The following is a 19,204-nucleotide window of genomic DNA, read 5'->3' as shown; positions in this document are numbered from 1 at the left end:
CTGCTTCATTTCCTGGGCTGTGCCTGTTCCCTGCATTTCCCAGGTATGCTGTGCCATATCCTCAGAGGAGAGGTTGCCATGGAAAGCAGGTGTTCCTCTGCAGATGAACCCATTTTCTGTCTTTCACTGGTGCTAAAGGAAACCTGGAGGAGATGGGAGGAGGAAGAGACTGTTTATTACGAGTCTGTCAATTAATTGGCAGTGCCAAGAAAAGCTGGGCAGACCAAGGGATGAGTTATTGATGTTTTTGCAGGTGGCTCTACTGTTGTTTTTAATTCATCTCAGGAAGGGGAGAATGAGGGAGTGAAAGATTTCCCTGTGCCACCATCATCGGGTGAAACAGCACGAGGGAGAGCTGGGGCTGGGGTGTCTGTACACACTGAAACCAGCACCAGGCGTGTGTACAAGTGCCCCCAGACAGAAAGAATAAAAAGCTCTGCTCTTGCAGGGGGAGCCCATGAGGATCATTTACCGCATGCGGGGGTTACTGGGAGATGCAACGGAGGAATTCATCGAGTCCCTCGACTCCACCACTGGTAATGCATTTGTCTGCTGAAAGCTGGGATTAGATTTGAAATCTGAGGTTTGCTGCAGAGCAATGACATTATTATCCTCACAGCAGTGAGCTTAAAGTTGATTGACGTTGCTTTTGCTGCATTTACCTGCTTCACCTCGAGTGAAGGAGGATTTTAACAGCGCTTTAAAGCTGTGTTTCAGATGTGAGCACTTGCTTGGCACGGGGACCATTCTGCTCAGCCCTTCTTCATATCCCTGCTCTTAATTCTTTTTGAATTCAAAACAACTGAAGTGACTGGAATTGCTGGGAAATGTGTGCTGCTCTGCTCTCCATTTCTGCTTCCACTGCTTGAGCATGTCCTGCTGTGGCTGCTCCCGTGCTCACCACCTGTGTCTGTCCTGCAGATGAGGAGGAGGATGAGGAAGAAGTGTATAAGATGGCAGGGGTGATGGCCCCGTGTGGAGGCCTGGAGTGCATGCTCAACAGACTGACTGGCATCAAGGACTTCAAACAGGGCCGGCACCTCTTAACCGTGAGTCTCCCTTTGGGGTCAGGAGTTATGGGGTGGAAAATTCCACAGACGTCCGTGGGGTTTAGACAGTCTTCCTTGAGCTGGAGCAGTTCTTTCCCTCTCCTGTTCTTTTTGGGTAACAATTCCTTACAAAATTGAAATGTCTAGAACCTGAGGAGTTGGTAAGACTAAATTCTCTCTTGCTGGAGGAATTGTTTTCTGCCTTATCTGAAAACCAGAGCTGTGCTATGTAAAAATCTGGGGCGTAGTGTATCCCAGCAGCCTGGAGATCAGGTATATTATTGTATTAATCTATTACTTTAGTTTCAGCAAATTCCCCCCCTCATTGTGAAGGTCCCACAGAGAATCCCTTTGCTGTATTTGCAGGTGCTGTTAAAACTCTTCAGTTACTGTGTGAAGGTGAAAATAAACCGGCAGCAGCTGGTCAAGCCAGAGATGAACACTTTGAATGTCATGCTGGGGACTCTCAACTTGGTAAGGACAGCCTTGACTTCCAGAAGTGTTTTTTCCATAGATTCCAATGAATTTAAGCTATTTCTGACTGCCCTGCTGCCTCGTGACAACTACTGGAGATGGGAAATATTGCTGTGCTGGCACTGCAAATTATCCTTTGGACATTTCTTATCTTTTATGGCTGGGGGTGTGGGGGGTAGTTAAACCAGGTGATGTTCCAGGGTCTGCTTCCACCTCAAACCAGTGACTGCTGGTGTTCCAGTGCCTCTTCCTGCATCAGACCAGTGACTGCTGGTGTTCCAGTGCCTCTTCCCACCTCAGACCAGTGACTGCTGGTGTTCCAGTGCCTCTTCCCACCTCAAACCAGTGACTGCTGGTGTTCCAGTGCCTCTTCCCACCTCAAACCAGTGACTGCTGGTGTTCCAGTGCCTCTTCCCACCTCAAACCAGTGACTGCTGGTGTTCCAGTGCCTCTTCCTGCATCAGACCAGTGACTGCTGGTGTTCCCCTGAGTGCTCCCACCTCAAACCAGTTCCTGCTGCTGTTCTCCCGAGCGCTCCCATGTCTTGCAGGCTCTGGTGGCTGAGCAGGAGAGCAAGGACAGCGGGGGAGCAGCAGTGGCAGAGCAGGTGCTCAGCATCATGGAGATCATTCTGGATGAATCCAACGCGGAACCGCTGAGCGAGGACAAGGTGAGTGCCCACAGCTCCTTTCCCTGGGATTCGAGGCTTGCACAGCCCTGCCCACAGGGATGCTGGGCTCCAGGAGTTGGAGGGGAGTGCTGCTGGAGTCTGACCCTCATTACACTTCTGGCAGGTCTTAGCAGGCCTTGGGGAAGGGCTCAAGGAGAGCCCTGAACCAAAAGCACTGCGAGGCTGTGTCAGGATGAGTCTTGCACGGTTGGGTGAGGGTTGTTAGGCACTGCTTGGATCCTTTCCTGCCTGCTTTGGGCCACAGGCCAGGGAGAGACAAGAAAAGACACAGCTTGGCCTTGTTTTTTGGAGTGTTTTTGTATGTGTTGAAAACATGATTGATTTTCCAGCTAATTGAGAATAAAACTGTATCTCAGCTAGACTGAGAACAAGAAGAGCTTCTCACTCATCTTTTGTAGCTGTGGGTGGACAGGAATCTGGTTGAAATTATTAGGCTTTTGGCTAGAAAATGCTTTAACAGTACATGGAATAAGCCAAGTGTCAGCTAGAGGGGTTGGTGCAGCCATTCCACAAGACCGAGTTTTATTTTTATCAGGGACTACCCCTTCACAACTGGAGTAGTCCACCAGCTCCCAGGGTGAGATTTATCTTGTTAATTAATTGCTGACTATAAATCCTGCTGCTCTTCCTTCACAGGGCAACCTCCTCCTCACGGGGGACAAGGACCAGCTGGTGATGCTGCTGGACCAGATCAACAGCACCTTTGTGCGCTCCAACCTGAGCGTGCTGCAGGGGCTGCTGCGCATCATCCCCTACCTGTCCTTCGGGGAGGTGGAGAAGATGCAGATCCTGGTGGATCGCTTCAAGCCCTACTGTAACTTCGATAAGTACGTTGGCACAGTTCAGCTGAAAGCACCTGAATTCAGTTCTACTGACACGGCTCTGCCTTCATTTCCTCATGGGTTCCACTCCAGTGTAATGCCAGGCTTCAGCTTCATTTCCTCTTTCACTTCTAAGCCATTTTTGAAAGAAATGTGTGACGTCTAGCTTGAGAAATAGGTCTTCAGAGAGTATTTTGAGGTGACAGGGGCCTGAGTAACTTCTGAGTCTCTGAGCTGGGCAGGTACATAATTCAGTGCTAATGTCAGTGAAAATTACAGGCAGAGTTACTGTTTCTTCTCTTTGTTCAGGTATGATGAGGAGCACAGTGGAGATGATAAAGTTTTCCTGGATTGCTTCTGTAAAATAGCAGCAGGAATAAAGAACAACAGCAACGGTCATCAGCTGAAAGATCTCATCCTGCAGAAGGGGATTACACAGAATGCCCTGGATTATATGAAAAAGCACATTCCAAGTGCAAAGAAGTAAGAATCACTGTTTAATGTGTGTGACTGTCCTGAACATCCTCCTCATCCCATCACCACAGTCTCCCAAAAAATCCATGAACAAGTGCCCATTCAGGAGCATTCAGAGCTGTGATGCAGAGGTCTGGTGAGGCAGTGCACGTATGGCGATGAGCTAAAACCCCTGAAATCTTCCCATTTGATACCCGTCCAAGCTGATTCCTTGGATATCTCAATCCTTGCGTTTCCTGCCCATTCCTTCCTGTTGCACAGCAACAGAGTTTTTGCTGTTGGTAGCCAACTCATGAGCACAAATCCCCAGGCTCAGAGTTGGCACTGTGGCTGTGCACAGCATGGAAGTGGGAGTGTGACCGTCCCTTCATTAATGAGCTGAGGAGGGACACGGGGGAGGGAGTGTTCCTGGAGCCTGCTGCTGTCTGGGACACTCCCCTCAGCTGCTGCCTTTTGTCTTCCCTGCAGTTTGGATGCAGACATATGGAAGAGGTTCTTATCTCGACCTGCACTTCCTTTTATCCTGCGCCTGCTCCGAGGCCTCGCGACGCAGCACCCTGCAACACAGGTGAGCCAGGGGCACGTGCCTGCACTGTCTCTGCTCTGGGGCTGCAGCTCAGGAGCAATTCCTCTAAGAGTTGGTTCTACACTGATTTTTGTTGGGTTTTGTTTTGCCATCCTCGCCATCGTTGGAACAGTTTTGCTCACAACTTCTCTCTGCTGGAAGGTGTTGGTTCTAGTCTAAAGGGAATTGTCTTTGGGGGATAAAGCAGAGAGAAAATGCAGTTCTCCTGAGCTTGCTTACCTGTTATAAGAATGTGAAAGCCCATCGGGAATCTCAAAGTAGGCGTAGGTGTGGAAGCTGTTCAGGTATTCCCTGGGCAAGTTCTGCCTTTGCAGAGCTTCCTCTGAGTTTTGTGTGTCACATAACAAGACTTTGTGTCCTTGTCTTGATGCCTTGAGCCTCTGCTCAGCAGCTTCAGGCATCATCTGGAAAAGTCAGAGATTCTGACTTGAATATTTCCTCCTGCTGTGTGGTGTGAGATTGACACACCATTGTGAAGACAAGATAATTATTGATAAGCTACTCAGGACATGATTGTTGGTGTTTGAAGGCATCAATACAATGTCTTACCACAAAATAAATGTTTTATGCTACATCCCCATCTGAGCTGATAATGACCAGTAGAGAGGCAAATTGCCCCAGACTTACACACAGTTTTTAGGGCCGAGGAGCATTAAGAAAGGAAGGAACACTTGCAGCTCAGTGCTCTGCCCAGCTGCCCCTGTGGGATTGGAGTTCCCTTTTCCTGAGCAGTGCTGTGTTCCCATCCCCTCCAGGTGCTAATAGGAACAGACTCCATCACCAACCTGCACAAACTGGAGCAGGTGTCGAGTGACGAAGGCATTGGGACGTTGGCAGAGAACCTCCTGGAGGCTCTGAGGGAGCACCCAGAGGTGAACAAGAAGATCGACGCCGCGCGGAAGGAGACGCGCGCCGAGAAGAAGAGGATGGCCATGGCCATGAGGCAGAAGGCCCTGGGCACCCTGGGCATGACGGTAATGGCTGGGTGCTCTGCTCATTCAGGGGCTTTTCTTCCTGCCTTGCTCCAACTGCCTCAGCAGGAAGTGTGTGAAGTGATTCATTGATGGATATTGCAGAGCTGCAGCCCCTGGTTTGCCTGGTGCTGCCAGGGGGGAACACAGCTGCTGGGAGATGGGATGGGCATTCCAGTGCCTGGTGGGCATGCTGTGGTTTGTCATTCTTTTTAACCTGCCTGAGCTTTTCTCTCTTCCAGACAAATGAGAAGGGCCAGGTGGTGACCAAGACTGCGCTGCTTAAACAGATGGAGGAGCTGATAGAGGAGCCAGGACTGACCTGCTGCATCTGCCGGGAGGGATACAAGTTCCAGGTAATGGGAGCTGAAAGTTCCAGGTAGTGGGAGCTGAAAGTTCAGATCATGGCAGCTAACAGTTCCATGTCATGGAAGCTAGAAGTTTAGGTCATGGGAGGTAAAAGTTCTGCACAGGGGGAGCTAAGAGTTCCAGGTAGTGGGAGCTAAGAGTTCCAGGTAGTCGTGATGGGAAATTGAAATTCCAGGTGAAGGGAGACCCATTTTCAGAGGCCTCTCAGTTCCTAAGGGGACTTGCCAGTATCTGGTTGCACAAATGCTGGCACTGGAGGATCAGGAAGTCTCAGGGTTGTTTCTTAAGATCAGTAATTCCAGAGGTGGCTGGGAAATGAAGGTGTATTTTCAGTGAAAGCTGGAAAAGCACAGGATCAGTTTTAAGTTTGAGGTCAGGACTAGGAGAGGTTCAATTCAGTGTGGTGTGCAGAGAGCAGGGGATGTGCCCTGTGGCAGAGCTGAGTGCCTGCTAAGGCAGCAGTGCTGTGCAGAGAGCAGGGGATGTGCCCTGTGGCAGAGCTGAGTGCCTGCTAAGGCAGCAGTGCTGTGCAGAGAGCAGGGGATGTGCCCTGTGGCAGAGCTGAGTGCCTGCTAAGGCAGCAGTGCTGTGCAGAGAGCAGGGGATGTGCCCTGTGGCAGAGCTGAGTGCCTGCTAAGGCAGCAGTGCTGTGCAGAGAGCAGATGTGCCCTGTGGCAGAGCTGAGTGCTTTCCAAGGCAGCAGTGCTGTGCAGAGAGCAGGAGATGTGCCCTGTGGCAGAGCTGAGTGCTTTCCAAGGCAGCAGTGCTCTGCAGAGAGCAGATGTGCCCTCTGGCAGAGCTGAGTGCCTGCTAAGGCAGCAGTGCTGTGCAGAGAGCAGGAGATGTGCCCTGTGGCAGAGCTGAGTGCCTGCTAAGGCAGCAGTGCTGTGCAGAGAGCAGGAGATGTGCCCTGTGGCAGAGCTGAGTGCTTTCCAAGGCAGCAGTGCTGTGCAGAGAGCAGGGGATGTGCCCTGTGGCAGAGCTGAGTGCCTGCTAAGGCTGCTGTGTGTCCTTGCAGCCCACCAAGGTGCTGGGGATTTACACCTTCACCAAGCGCGTGGCGCTCGAGGAGTTTGAGAACAAGCCCCGCAAGCAGCAGGGCTACAGCACCGTGTCCCACTTCAACATCGTGCACTACGACTGCCACCTGGCAGCTGTCAGGTACGTGCTGCCACAGCCCCACAGCCCCACAGTGGGGCTGGAGGCCTTTTCAGGTGCTTTGGGGTCACCCTGGAACTCGGGCTGGGTTGTTGATCACTTTGCAGAGCTTCTCCATCAGGGTCTGCTTTAACACTGCTCAGACCTGGACTCTGCCAAGTCCAGCACGGAGAGAAGCTGTGAAATTGTCATTTTTGGAGTTGTTTTTTCCTTAGACAAAAGCTTGCATCCTCCTGACTTGCCTGGTGTGCTGTGTCTCTCTGTGCAGACTCGCTCGGGGCCGCGAGGAGTGGGAGAGCGCAGCCCTGCAAAATGCCAACACCAAGTGCAATGGGCTCCTGCCAGTGTGGGGGCCCCACGTGCCAGAGTCTGCTTTTGCCACGTGCTTGGCACGGTGAGTACAGGCAGGTTCTTCCCCGGCTGGTTGCATCTGGGTGAGTCAGATCCTTGCCACACATTTCCCTGAAATCTTGGGATCAGAGGTGGTGCATCTGAATCTTGGGAAATCTGAGCTATGTCAGGTTCTACCAGCAAGAGTGAATCTCCAAAAAAAGTACAGCTGTCTGTTTGCTTTGTGGCTTCATGTAAATAATTTCAGAGCCTCCTTAGCCTCCAGTCACTGCTGAAGATGCAGTGTTGATTCATTTGTGGCCCAGTGAGCTCCTATTGTACAAAAGAAATCTCCTGACACCACTGGATTCCCTGGTGTAGATTTCCAGAGTTCTCTTGGGTGGTACTGAGGTATATGAGCACCTGTCTGGAGCAGATGGAGATGCTGGTGTCAGGATTCTGGTTTACCTTCTGGTGGGCTTGTAATGTCACCTTAGAAATTTTGAGCCTGACAGAAGGTAGGTGTAGATCAGATATTGGGAAGAAAGTCTTCCCTGTGAAGGCGTGTGCACTGGCACAAGATGCCTGGAGAAGTTATGGATGCCCCATCCCTGGAGGTGTCCAAGGCCAGGCTGGGTGGGGCTTGGAGCAACCTGGGATAGTGGAAGGTGTCCCTGCCCATGGCAGGGGTTGGGACTGGATAATCTTTAACGTCCCTCCCAGCCCTAACCATTGTGAGATTCTGTGGAATCAAGAGTGATGACATCCTGGAACCATTTCAGCCAGGGAGCTGTATCCCAGGTCCTGGGCATGGGAAAACAGTATTGATGGGTGGACAGCTATCTGCAGATGGAATTGGATTTGCCAGAGTGAGCTGACAGCCTCCCTTTGGGGAGGTTAATCCAAGGTAGCAGGGGCTCCCGTCGTGTAGCTGTTCTTTGTTAAAGCTTCTCTGTGCCATCCTTGCTGGGCTCCTGGGCTGTGCTGTGGCAGGAGGAGCTGTGTGCAAGCTCGATGTCACTGTCGAGGCAGGAGGGGAATGGATAGACTTGAGTCAGAAGGCTGTGAGAGTGAAACTCTGATTTATTCAAAATACCCCGCTCTTTTATACAGAGCTCTGTGAGGACCAACTCCATTGGTTCTGAAGTGAAAACAACTCATAGCATTGGTGTACAGTGATAGAACTTAACTGTAAACAATGTGAACAACAAGAGAGATAAAGAATTATTTACGTTTTTCTCCAGCACTTTCCCAGGCCTCTGCCTGGCTAGAAGCTCTCAGTTTCTCTCTTTGAATCTGAGAGCCACAGCTCCCTGCTGTTTTGCAGCCACAACACGTACCTCCAGGAGTGCACGGGGCAGCGGGAGCCCACGTACCAGCTGAACGTGCACGACATCAAGCTGCTGTTCCTGCGCTTCGCCATGGAGCAGTCGTTCAGCATCGACACGGGCGGCGGCGGCCGCGAGAGCAACATCCACCTCATCCCCTACATCATCCACACCGTGCTCTACGTGCTCAACACGTCAGTGCCACCCCCTGCCCCCACAGCTCTGGGTTGAAATCGCACAAAGTTTTGGGAGGGTTGCACATCCTGAGTGGGTTGTTAAGGATTTGCATTGTTGGGAGCGAAGCCTGGACATGCTGGATAACAGGGAACCTATTGAGTAAAAGCAATCGGGAATTAGCTTCTCTTTCCATTCTAGATGTAATTATTACCTCTGGGGTGAGCAGCAGGGTTATTACATTAAAGAAACTCTGCCAGCTTAATTTTCTCCTGAGCAGGCAGAAGAGACACTGCGATGAAATAATTGTTGCTTGAAAACTTAACCCTGATATCATTTTATTCAGTGTTCAAATAACACAGGTTTGTTGCCAGATATGACATCCTGGAGGAAGGTTCAGGTCCATCAGATTTTCCTGATATTTTTAATTTTTTCGGGGGAATTACCATTATTATTTTTACCAATAAACAGCAGTGCTTTGGCACTGCACTGAGGCCACATCCATAGGCACCCAAATGCCTTGGAATGCATGAGCTGGTCTGATCCTGCAAAAACGGGGTGCCCATGTATATCTTCTATTTGAGGAGTTAGCTATTAGTAAGTAGTATTAATTAGATGAGGATATAAATTAAAATACACACCAAGGTCACTCCAAATGGAGTGCAGTGAAATCCCTCTCACTTTCCCGCCTGGAACTAATCAAGGTTTTGGCTGTAATACAATTTGTCTTTTGTTTTTAATATCTATCTCCAGATCCTGTGCTATTGTTTTCCCAGTCCTTTGGGAGACAAATAAATTGAAGTATTTGTTTCATCTTGTTAGGCTGCTGTTGGCACCACAGAGCCCAGAACCCGCTGGGCAGACGTGGAAAAAGGCCTTCTGTACTTCCCAGACAGAATTTTTAATATTAAATGGAGAAAATAAAGAGCTACTGCTCGGCTCCCAGCTGCATCTTCTAGCAGATGAAAAGGTCACACAACCCTGACAGCTTCATCTGCTGGGATGCTGCTTGATGCCTGCCAGGGAGGGTTTATCTCAATTTAGAATCACAGGTCTCACCTGGCTGGCAGCCTCTGCCTGGTGAAGTAGAGCCACAGGTGTGGCCAAGTGTGATGCAGCTTCCCAAAGTCTCTGTGACACGTGCTTTGCACTGTCAGTTCTGGGTGTCAGCACTCCTGGGACTCTGGAGCTCTGGGGGAAAGGAGGAACACGATAAAATATTTATATAAGCTTGCAGAAAAGTCTTTTGGGTTTGAATTTGGCCTATCTTCCCAGGGGTTGTTTTTGCAGTAGAGGAATTGTATGAATGGATCCAGGTGTGGCTGCAGGAGCTGCAGTGGCTGTGTGGTGTCCCATGGGAGTTGGCACTACTCCAGTGCCTGGCCTGGCTGGCCTGGTCCCATCTTTTTCTCAAAAAAAGGGAAAAATACCTCTACAGTGGTATTATCTTCCACTGGGACAATGGCAGCTGCCTGGCAAACCTCTAGTGCCACCCACAACTCCAAGGAAAATGTGTTTCCTTACTGGGAGCTGGTCCTCAACCAGGGATAAATTTGGGAAAAGCTGGTGGTGCCCATGGGGGAAAATCCTTAACCAGGGATGAATTTGGGGGAAGCTGGTGGTGCCCATGGGGGCAAACCCTCAGGCAGGGATGAATTTAAGAAAAGCTGGTGGTGACCACTGGGGGCAAATCCTCAACGAGGAGATGAATTTAAGAAAAGCTGGTGGTGCCCATGGGGGCAAATCCTCAACCAGGGGAAGAATTTGGGAAAAGCTGGTGGTGCCCATGGGGGCAAACCCTCAGGCAGGGATGAATTTAAGAAAAGCTGGTGGTGCACACTGGGGGCAAATCCTTAACCAGGGATGAATTTGGGAAAAGCTGGTGGTGCACACTGGGGGCAAATCCTCAACCAGGGGTGGGTCTGGGGAAGCTGGTGGTGCCCATGGGGGCATGCCCTCAGGCAGGGGTGGGTCTGGGGAAGCTGGTGGTGCCCATGGGGGCACGCCCTCAGGCAGGGGTGGGTCTGGGGAAGCTGGTGGTGCCCATGGGGGCACACCCTCAGGCAGGGGTGGGTCTGGGGAAGCTGGTGGTGCCCATGGGGGCATGCCCTCAGGCAGGGGTGGGTCTGGGGAAGCTGGTGGTGCCCATGGGGGCACACCCTCAGGCAGGGGTGGGTCTGGGGAAGCTGGTGGTGCCCATGGGGGCATGCCCTCAGGCAGGGGTGGGTCTGGGGAAGCTGGTGGTGCCCATGGGGGCACGCCCTCAGGCAGGGGTGGGTCTGGGGAAGCTGGTGGTGCCCATGGGGGCACGCCCTCAGGCAGGGGTGGGTCTGGGGAAGCTGGTGGTGCCCATGGGGGCACGCCCTCAGGCAGGGGTGGGTCTGGGGAAGCTGGTGGTGCCCATGGGGGCACGCCCTCAGGCAGGGGTGGGTCTGGGGAAGCTGGTGGTGCCCATGGGGGCACGCCCTCGGGCAGGGGTGGGTCTGGGGAAGCTGGTGGTGCCCATGGGGGCACGCCCTCAGGCAGGGGTGGGTCTGGGGAAGCTAGCTGGCTGTGCAGGGGCAGGGGCAGCACCCCAGAGCTGCTGGGGAGCAGAGGCTGAGCCCCTGGAGCCAGAGCAGCCTCTGAGCTTTCCTTGTCCTGCAGAACCCGGGCGACCTCGCGGGAGGAGAAGAACCTGCAGAGCTTCCTGGAGCAGCCCCGGGAGAAGTGGGTGGAGAGCGCCTTCGAGGTGGACGGGCCCCACTACTACACCGTGCTGGCCCTGCACGTCTGTCCCCCGGAGAGGTGGCGGGCCATCCGCGGGGACATCCTGCGCCGCCTCCTCGTCACCTCCCACGCCCGCGTGGTGTCCCCCGGAGGGGCCAGCAGGTCAGTCCCCTGCCCTGGCTGGGCACTGGGAGCCCCACGGGTCACTGGCACAGAGCCACTCGTGTCACCGGCACAGAGCCACTCGTGTCACTGTCACAGAGCCACCCCTGTCACTGTCATAGAGACACCCTGTCACTGTCACAGAGACACCTGTGTCACTGTCACAGAGACACCCCTGTCACTGTCATAGAGACACCCTGTCACTGTCACAGAGCCACCCCTGTCACTGTCACACCTGCTCATGTCACTGTCACAGAGCCACTCGTGTCACTGTCACAGAGCCACTCGTGTCACTGTCACAGAGCCACCCCGTCACTGTCACAGAGCCACTTGTGTCACTGTCACAGAGCCACTTGCATGTGTAGTTTACACCTGGTGTTAACCCCTTGAGTAACCTTTGCACTCGGTGTTGAGGAGCTGCAGAATCCCAGCCTGGGTTGGGTGGGGAGGGACCCTGAGCCCCTCCAGTGCCACCCCTGTCATGGCAGGGACACCCCCCGGGTCCAGGGACACCCCCACAGAGCCCAGGGACACCCCCACAGCCCAGGGACACCCCCACAGAGCCCAGGGACACCCCAGAGCACAGGGACACCCCCAGAACCCAGGGACACCCCCAGGCCCAGGGACACCCCAGAGCCCAGGGACACCCCCACAGCCCAGGGACACCCCCACAGAGCCCAGGGACACCCCAGAGCACAGGGACACCCCCAGAACCCAGGGACACCTCACAGCCCAGGGACACCCCCACAGCCCAGGGACACCCCCACAGCCCAGGGACACCCCCACAGAGCCCAGGGACACCCCAGAGCCCAGGGACACCCCCAGGCCCAGGGACACCCCCACAGAGCCCAGGGACACCCCAGAGCACAGGGACACCCCCAGAACCCAGGGACACCCCCAGGCCCAGGGACACCCCCAGGCCCAGGTTGCTCCAAGCCCTGCGTGGCTGCAGCTGCCCCAGGGCTGGCGTGAGCAGGAGCATTTCATTCTGGGTGCTCCCTGGAGTGGATCCATGAGCTGATCCATGGGAACGATCGATGCTTTTCCTTCTTCCTCCCCCACCCCAGCACTGAGCCAGGAGCTGTCCCTGAGCTCTGCCTCACTCCCTGCTTGCCTCCCTAAAGAAGCTCGTTCTGGGCCCTTGTGATCAGTGCTCCAGCCTCCCTCAAATAGAAAAATAGAAATAGAAGTCAAATGCCATTGCTTTTTGAAAATTAAAAAATCAATAGCAGCTGTCAGGCACTTGAAGCACAAGAATAAGTGGCTGTGCCTGCCTGACAAAGGCACAATATTTCCAGAGAGGGAAAGGGAATTCCAGTTTCTGAAAGGATGATTTGAAATAGCTGTCATAATTAGGAATCAATTCATTATTATTCTAAGTCGCCTTAAAGGGCATTTTTATGCTGATGACATTAATTAGGTGTTTGATAAAGTCATTACATTGGAGTTGCACAAACCCAGCGTGAACCATGCTCTTGGAAAAGGCAGAGAGCCCTGAAAGGGGCTCCTGCTCTGCTCCCAGTGCTGCTCCCAGGCTCCCCTGGCTCCTGTTCCTGCAGCCCGCCTGGCTCCGGGGCTCTGCCAGCTCCAGAGGCTCAGGGGTGAGCTCTGCCCGTGGGCTGGCACAGCTGAGCCTGGGCTGGCACAGCTGAGCCTGGGCTGGCACAGCTGAGCTCAGGCTGGGCTGGCACAGCTGAGCCCGGGCTGGGCTGGCAGAGCTGAGCTCAGGCTGGGCTGGCACAGCTGAGCCTGGGCTGGCACAGCTGAGCTCAGGCTGGGCTGGCAGAGCTGAGCTCAGGCTGGGCTGGCACAGCTGAGCCTGGGCTGGCACAGCTGAGCCTGGGCTGGCAGAGCTGAGCTCAGGCTGGGCTGGCACAGCTGAGCCTGGGCTGGCAGAGCTGAGCCCGGGCTGGCAGAGCTGAGCCAGGGCTGGCAGAGCTGAGCCTGGGCTGGCAGAGCTGAGCTCAGGCTGGGCTGGCAGAGCTGAGCTCAGACTGGGCTGGCAGAGCTGAGCTCAGGCTGGGCTGGCAGAGCTGAGCTCAGGCTGGGCTGGCAGAGCTGAGCTCAGGCTGGGCTGGGCTGGCACAGCTGAGCCTGGGCTGGCAGAGCTGAGCCTGGGCTGGCAGAGCTGAGCTCAGGCTGGCAGAGCTGAGCTCAGGCTGGGCTGGCAGAGCTGAGCTCAGGCCGGGCTGGCAGAGCTGAGCCCGGGCTGGCACAGCTGAGCCTGGGCTGGGCTGGCAGAGCTGAGGTCAGCCTGGGCTGGCAGAGCTGAGCCCAGGCTGGGCTGGCAGAGCTGAGCTCAGGCTGGGCTGGCAGAGCTGAGCTCAGGCTGGGCTGGCAGAGCTGAGCCCAGGCTGGCAGAGCTGAGCCTGGGCTGGCAGAGCTGAGCCCAGGCTGGGCTGGCAGAGCTGAGCCCAGGCTGGGCTGGCAGAGCTGAGCCCAGGCTGGGCTGGCAGAGCTGAGCTCAGGCTGGGCTGGCAGAGCTGAGCCCAGGCTGGGCTGGCAGAGCTGAGCTCAGGCTGGGCTGGCAGAGCTGAGCCCAGGCTGGCAGAGCTGAGCCCAGGCTGGGCTGGCAGAGCTGAGCCCAGGCTGGGCTGGCAGAGCTGAGCTCAGGCTGGGCTGGCAAAGCTGAGCCCAGGCTGGCACAGCTGAGCCTGGGCTGGCACAGCTGAGCCCAGGCTGGGCTGGCAGAGCTGAGCCCAGGCTGGGCTGGCAGAGCTGAGCCCAGGCTGGGCTTGCTGCTCTTCAAACCCTCCCTGGGTGTTCTCCTCCTTCCCCAGGCACAGCTGTAATAAAAACATATTGGGACAGGCAGAGCCAGGAACTTCCAGCTAAAGCATCCAATCTCTGGAATTTCAGGGGAGCACACTCAGGAACAGTGCTCAGGAATTATGTCAAGGTTTATTCAAGGGCTTTCTTTAATCTCTGCAGACTAAGAGAGCACAAAGCCTCCCTCTGATAAAGCCTCTCAGCAAAATTCTGATTTCCAAGCTCTGTGCTTATTTATTCTTGTGGAAAATCAGGAAGAGGGTGATGGATGGTGAAAGGCTCTGCAGATAAGTGCCAATATCTTGAATTTGTCGGCTGAGGCAGAGAGGAAGCCACTGGCTGTGACACCAGGGTAATGTCTGCATGCAAAGCATTAAAATTAGCATTCCATATTCAGGGTGTTGTCTGGGAGCAGCTCCATTCCCAGAGTGCTGGGGTGAAGGCTGGGGACACTCAAGGACTCACTGCTACCTGTGCATCTCAGAAAGGGACAGGAACTGCTGCAGGAACCCCCAGTGCTTCTCCAAAAAGCTGAGGATGTGCTGGAGGTTTGGAACCTCCTGTAAATCCTGGGAAGGGGCAGGAGTGCTCTGCATTCCCTCATCCCAAGGCAGCAAATCCCACACATTCCCTGTCCCACGGGGAGGTGCCCATCCAGCTCCTCAGCTGGGCCACTCGGGGTCACACAGATTTGGGGAGAACTGAGCCAAAAAGGGCTTCTGGCTGTGCCAGGAGTGATGGTACCGCAGGTACCAGGGGGAGATGCTCAGCACCTCCCTTTTTTGGAAACATTTCCTATTTAAACCCAAAGATGAAATTCCCAGAATGGATCCCAGTTCTGGGTTTCTATAAATATAATTTACAGATCCCAAAGAACTGAATCAAGTGCTCATTGTTACCGAGCCACAAATCCTGGCTAAAAAAAAAACCTGTAGATGTTTTTCAGCATAGCTTTCACCTGGAATTTGGGAGGAAAAGTCCATTTTGATTGTTTCCCCTTCGCTCTTCACTGTGACCTCTCTAAAACACTCCCCCAGTGTCTGTGGCTTTCTGCTGCAGTCCCTGGCCAGCTCCAGAGCAAACCCAGCAGCTCCTCCATGGAGCAGCTGCTCCAGGAGGTACCTACAGCCCTAACCCACAAGGGCCTCTTAGTTTTCAATTAAAGGAGCAGACTGCAATTAGATCAAACCCATTCACATGAAAGGATGAGTCTGTCTTGCAGTACTTGGAAGGCCAGAATTAGCCTGGCTCTAAGTTGCTCTTCATCCCGTGGAAATTTAGTCACCTTTACTAATTGGTTTTCCTTTAAATAATTAAGCTGAGCTGCCCGAGCAGGCTGCCACCTACTAAGATGTCTGTTTTAAGGGCACACACACATGCACAAATGGAGCCTTTTCATAAGAGCAGCAGAATGTTCATTTTTCCCCCAGAAAAGCCCAGTCCTGGGCAGGTTGCAGCTGGGAGCCTCTGTTGTGTTGCTGACCCACAGCAGCGGCTGAGCTGGTCCTGGGTGCATAAAAAATGATTTTTTTTGTTTTTCCAAAGCTCTGGAATGTTGAGCAGGAAGCAGCACGTGATGGGGCAGATGTACCTGAGGAGCACAGGCACAAAAATTCCAAACCCATGAGAGCAGCTGGCAGGAGGTTCTGCCTTGCCAGAACCTGTTTGTGATTAATCCCCAAGCAGACTTGGGGAGCTGCTGTCCCAGCACAGCTCCTCACCTTTTAGGGCATTCCTACTGCTCCAAACCCAGGTGCTGGATTTCCACAAGTCCTTTCCTGGCAGGAGAATCACTGTCACTGTCGAGGCAGGACGGGAATGAGAGGACTGACCAGACCAGAAGGCTGCTGAGAGTAAAACTCCAATTTATTCAAAATACACTGCTCTTTTATACAGAGCTTCGTGAGGACCAACTCCACTGGTCCTGAAGTGAAAACAACTCAAACCATTGGTGCAAAGTGCTTGACACACAGTGATAGAACTTAACTATAAACAATGTGAACAACAAGAGAGATAAAGAATTCTTCTCCAGCTCTTTCCCAGGCTTCTGCCTGGCTAGAAACTCTCAGTTTCTTTCTTTGACTGAATCTGAGTCCCACAAATAACCAAGGATATATTAAATGGAAATTCCTCCATTTCTTCAAGGATTTCCCTCAGAGTCTTGCAGAAATGGTTTTATGAGTTAGAAGCACAAAGCTGTTCTAGAGACCCGGATTTGGCCATTCCTTCAGGAATCTGCTGCTCTCCAGCAGTGAACACCCAAACAGGGGGTTTACATTGTTTTTCCCCACCCTGCTGTTGGTTTGCTGTGCAGTCTGAGCCCTCCAGTCCCCTCTGTGCTCGTTTCCTTCCTGTGCAAGGAGGTTTTAGTGGCACAGCTGTGCTGGGCACAGCTGGAGCAGAGGCACCCCAAGGTGCCCTGCCAGGCACAGCCAGCCCGGCTCCCTCAGAGCCCTCCCTGCCTGTCCTGGGGGGCTCTGCTGCTGCAGCTGCTGTGCACCAGGGGGTGAGCAGAGCCCGGGCAGAGCGGGATTAACTGCAGGGCCGTTTCTCCTTCTGGCAGACTGGCAGACAAGGCAGTGAAGGAATACGCCACGTACCGCTCGGGGCTGCTCTTCTGGGCACTCGTGGATCTCATTTACAACATGTTCAAGGTAAGGAGAGCACTGCAGCTCCCCTGCAGCACCTCCAGCTCAGCTCCACGTCAGCCTTCTTACCCGAGCAGTTCCAGGAGTTTGAAATAGAAATCAAAATTTGAAACCCCTTTCTTCAAGGTCCTTGGAAACGAAACCTCAGAGAATCCCAGGGTGGTTTGGGTGGGAAGGGACCTTAAAGCTCATCCCATTCCACCCCTGCCATGGCAGGGACACCTTCCCTGTCCCAGGCTGCTCCCAGCCCTGTCCAGCCTGGCCTTGGGCACTGCCAGGATCCAGGGGCAGCCACAGCTGCTCTGGGCACCTCTGCCAGGGCCTCACACCCTCCCAGGGAAGGATTGTTTCCTTCTTTTTTCTTCTGCACCTTGTAAAAGCAGAAAGGCCACAGGAAGCTGCCTGTGCTCATTGTACCCCTTGCAGTTCAGTGGCTGAAGAATTGAGAGACTTCTCCAGTTGGCAGCACTCGTGTGTTGTGTGCTTGCTTATTTTTCCTGTTGGTTGTTCATGGAAGGAAGGACATTCCAGGCTGTGCCAGGGAAATGGTTGGGGTGAGGAAGGAGCCAGGGGCAGAAAGAAACCTGCAGCTTCCACAGAGGGTTCAGTGCTCAGGGTAAGGAAATGCCTGGGACCTTGTTTCATTCTGCAAAAAAAGATCCTGAAGTTGCACTCGGGGAATTTCTTTCTCTGTTGGTTGTTTGCAAGAGGCAGGGGTGGAAATCCAGGAGCAATGGGAGAAGGCACCAGGATTTGCACTAACTTTTTTTTTTCATTAATTCATTATTTTTGGCTGATTTGGTGTGTTTGTCCCCTGTCAGAAGGTGCCTACCAGTAACACAGAGGGAGGCTGGTCCTTCTCTCTGGCCGAGTTCATCCGACACAACGACATGCCAATCCACGAGGCTGCAGACAAGGCCCTGAAAACCTTCCAGGAGGAATTCATGCCAGTGGAAACGTTTTCTGAGTTTTTGGATGTGGCTGGTGAGTGTTTGCTTGCCCTTTTATAGGCTGCCTTGTGCAGCTGGTGACTGGAGCCAGCAGCATTCCTGACACTGCTGCAGCTCGTGGGGAGGGATCAGCACTACCTAGGCACAGCCTGGCTGTCCCCAGACTGCTGGGACACACACCTGGGCAGCCCTAGGCAGGAAAACCTCCCCCCTGCTCTGTTAAACACCTGCAGCACAGCTGGCAGGTGGCCTGGGGGGGGGTCTGTGGTTGAAGCTGGTGAGCAGATGTGACCAGGCAGCAGCTGGGTGCAGCCAGAGGTGCTCCCCAAGGATTTTGGTACCTCCAGGAGTCAGGAGATGCTGAAAACCTGCAGAGAAGCTGGAGCTGCTCGCTCTTCTCTCAAAATCTGTGTCCCAGGCCAGCCTCTCACTGCCCAGCACGGGGAGCAGAGCTGGGTCCCTCGGCTGCCCAGCAGCAGTTCCATGTGCATGCAGTGTCTCACAGAATTCCCGTTGCAGCCCCTCCTGCAGGGCTTACCCTGCTCGTGCCCAGCCCTAAAATAACCCTGCAGCTGTCAGGAGCTCACACGTGGCCCAGCACGAATCCCTCCTGGGGCAGGACAAACAGGGGCTGACTCTTCTCTCTTGCCTTCTTCTGTTCAAAGGACTCTTGTCAGAAATCAATGATCCCGACAGCTTCCTCAAGGATCTCCTGAACTCCATCCCCTGAGCCAGCACGGAGAAGCTTTGGGCAGAGCCTCCATTGCTTGCCTTCCACCCCTCTGTGTCCCTCCTCGTGCAGTCTTTCCCTTTCCCAAGGAGTGCTGCAGTTTTTTTGTTGGAATATTTTTTGTTTTCCTTTTTTTTTTTTTTTAATTTTATTTTCTACAATTTTTCTTCATGGAGTGATTTGGAATTTAGGTTTGTTTTATCTTGTGTTTCAGCGCTTCTATCTGTAAAGCCTTGTGCATTCAAGCTGTTTGAAAGAACTTGTACAGAGAGGAATCCAAACCAGTAAATCTTAATGCTTTAGTGTGCACCTCTTTGAAGTTAAATAAACCGAACAAATGGGTAAGCTGGGCTTGACTAGTGCTTGAACCAGGCAGGAGCCTGAATGCCACGGTGTTCCTCCCATTCCTGCAGAGCTGCTGCTCTGGCCAGCCCTGGGCCTGCTCAGGGAGCCCAGGGAGCAGGAGGCTCCCGGAGGCAGCAGCCAGTGCTGCAGTGCAGGGTGTGTGTGGGGCTGGAGCCCGGGGCCTGCAAGGACAGCATCCCATCCGGACCCTTCCCATCCCATCCCATCCCATCCCATCCCATCCCATCCGGACCCTTCCCTTCCCATCCCATCCCATCCCGACCCTTCCCATCCCATCCGGACCCTTCCCATCCCATCCCATCCCATCCCATCCCATCCCATCCCATCCCATCCCATCCCATCCCATCCCGACCCTTCCCATCCCATCCGGACCCTTCCCATCCCATCCCGACCCTTCCCATCCCATCCCATCCCATCCCATCCCATCCCATCCCATCCCATCCCA

The 19,204-nt window shown here is 53.7% G+C and overlaps 1 protein-coding gene across 3 annotated transcripts in view; it reads left to right on the top strand.

The window, feature by feature from the left end:
* Window positions 1-18,738, top strand: part of UBR4 (ubiquitin protein ligase E3 component n-recognin 4) — an 89,317-nt gene extending 70,579 nt beyond the window's left edge. For all 3 annotated transcript variants that reach the window (XM_077788202.1, XM_077788201.1, XM_077788200.1), the window contains 16 exons: window positions 449-536; window positions 922-1,049; window positions 1,416-1,523; window positions 2,074-2,193; window positions 2,851-3,041; window positions 3,345-3,518; window positions 3,978-4,077; window positions 4,851-5,069; window positions 5,309-5,422; window positions 6,454-6,596; window positions 6,862-6,987; window positions 8,251-8,445; window positions 11,072-11,296; window positions 16,629-16,719; window positions 17,535-17,697; window positions 18,329-18,738. In XM_077788202.1, coding sequence (XP_077644328.1) covers window positions 449-536; window positions 922-1,049; window positions 1,416-1,523; window positions 2,074-2,193; window positions 2,851-3,041; window positions 3,345-3,518; window positions 3,978-4,077; window positions 4,851-5,069; window positions 5,309-5,422; window positions 6,454-6,596; window positions 6,862-6,987; window positions 8,251-8,445; window positions 11,072-11,296; window positions 16,629-16,719; window positions 17,535-17,697; window positions 18,329-18,393 — 2,250 coding nt within the window. In that variant the 3' untranslated portion in view covers window positions 18,394-18,738. The remainder of the gene's footprint in view (window positions 1-448; window positions 537-921; window positions 1,050-1,415; window positions 1,524-2,073; window positions 2,194-2,850; window positions 3,042-3,344; window positions 3,519-3,977; window positions 4,078-4,850; window positions 5,070-5,308; window positions 5,423-6,453; window positions 6,597-6,861; window positions 6,988-8,250; window positions 8,446-11,071; window positions 11,297-16,628; window positions 16,720-17,534; window positions 17,698-18,328) is intronic.
* Window positions 18,739-19,204: the final 466 nt, after the last annotated feature.

Source organism: Lonchura striata, chromosome 24 (genome assembly GCF_046129695.1).
Source record: "Lonchura striata isolate bLonStr1 chromosome 24, bLonStr1.mat, whole genome shotgun sequence".
NCBI classification, from domain to species: Eukaryota; Metazoa; Chordata; class Aves; order Passeriformes; family Estrildidae; genus Lonchura; species Lonchura striata.
Note: the sequence above shows the minus strand (reverse complement) of the source record. Positions and strands in the feature narration are given on the sequence as shown.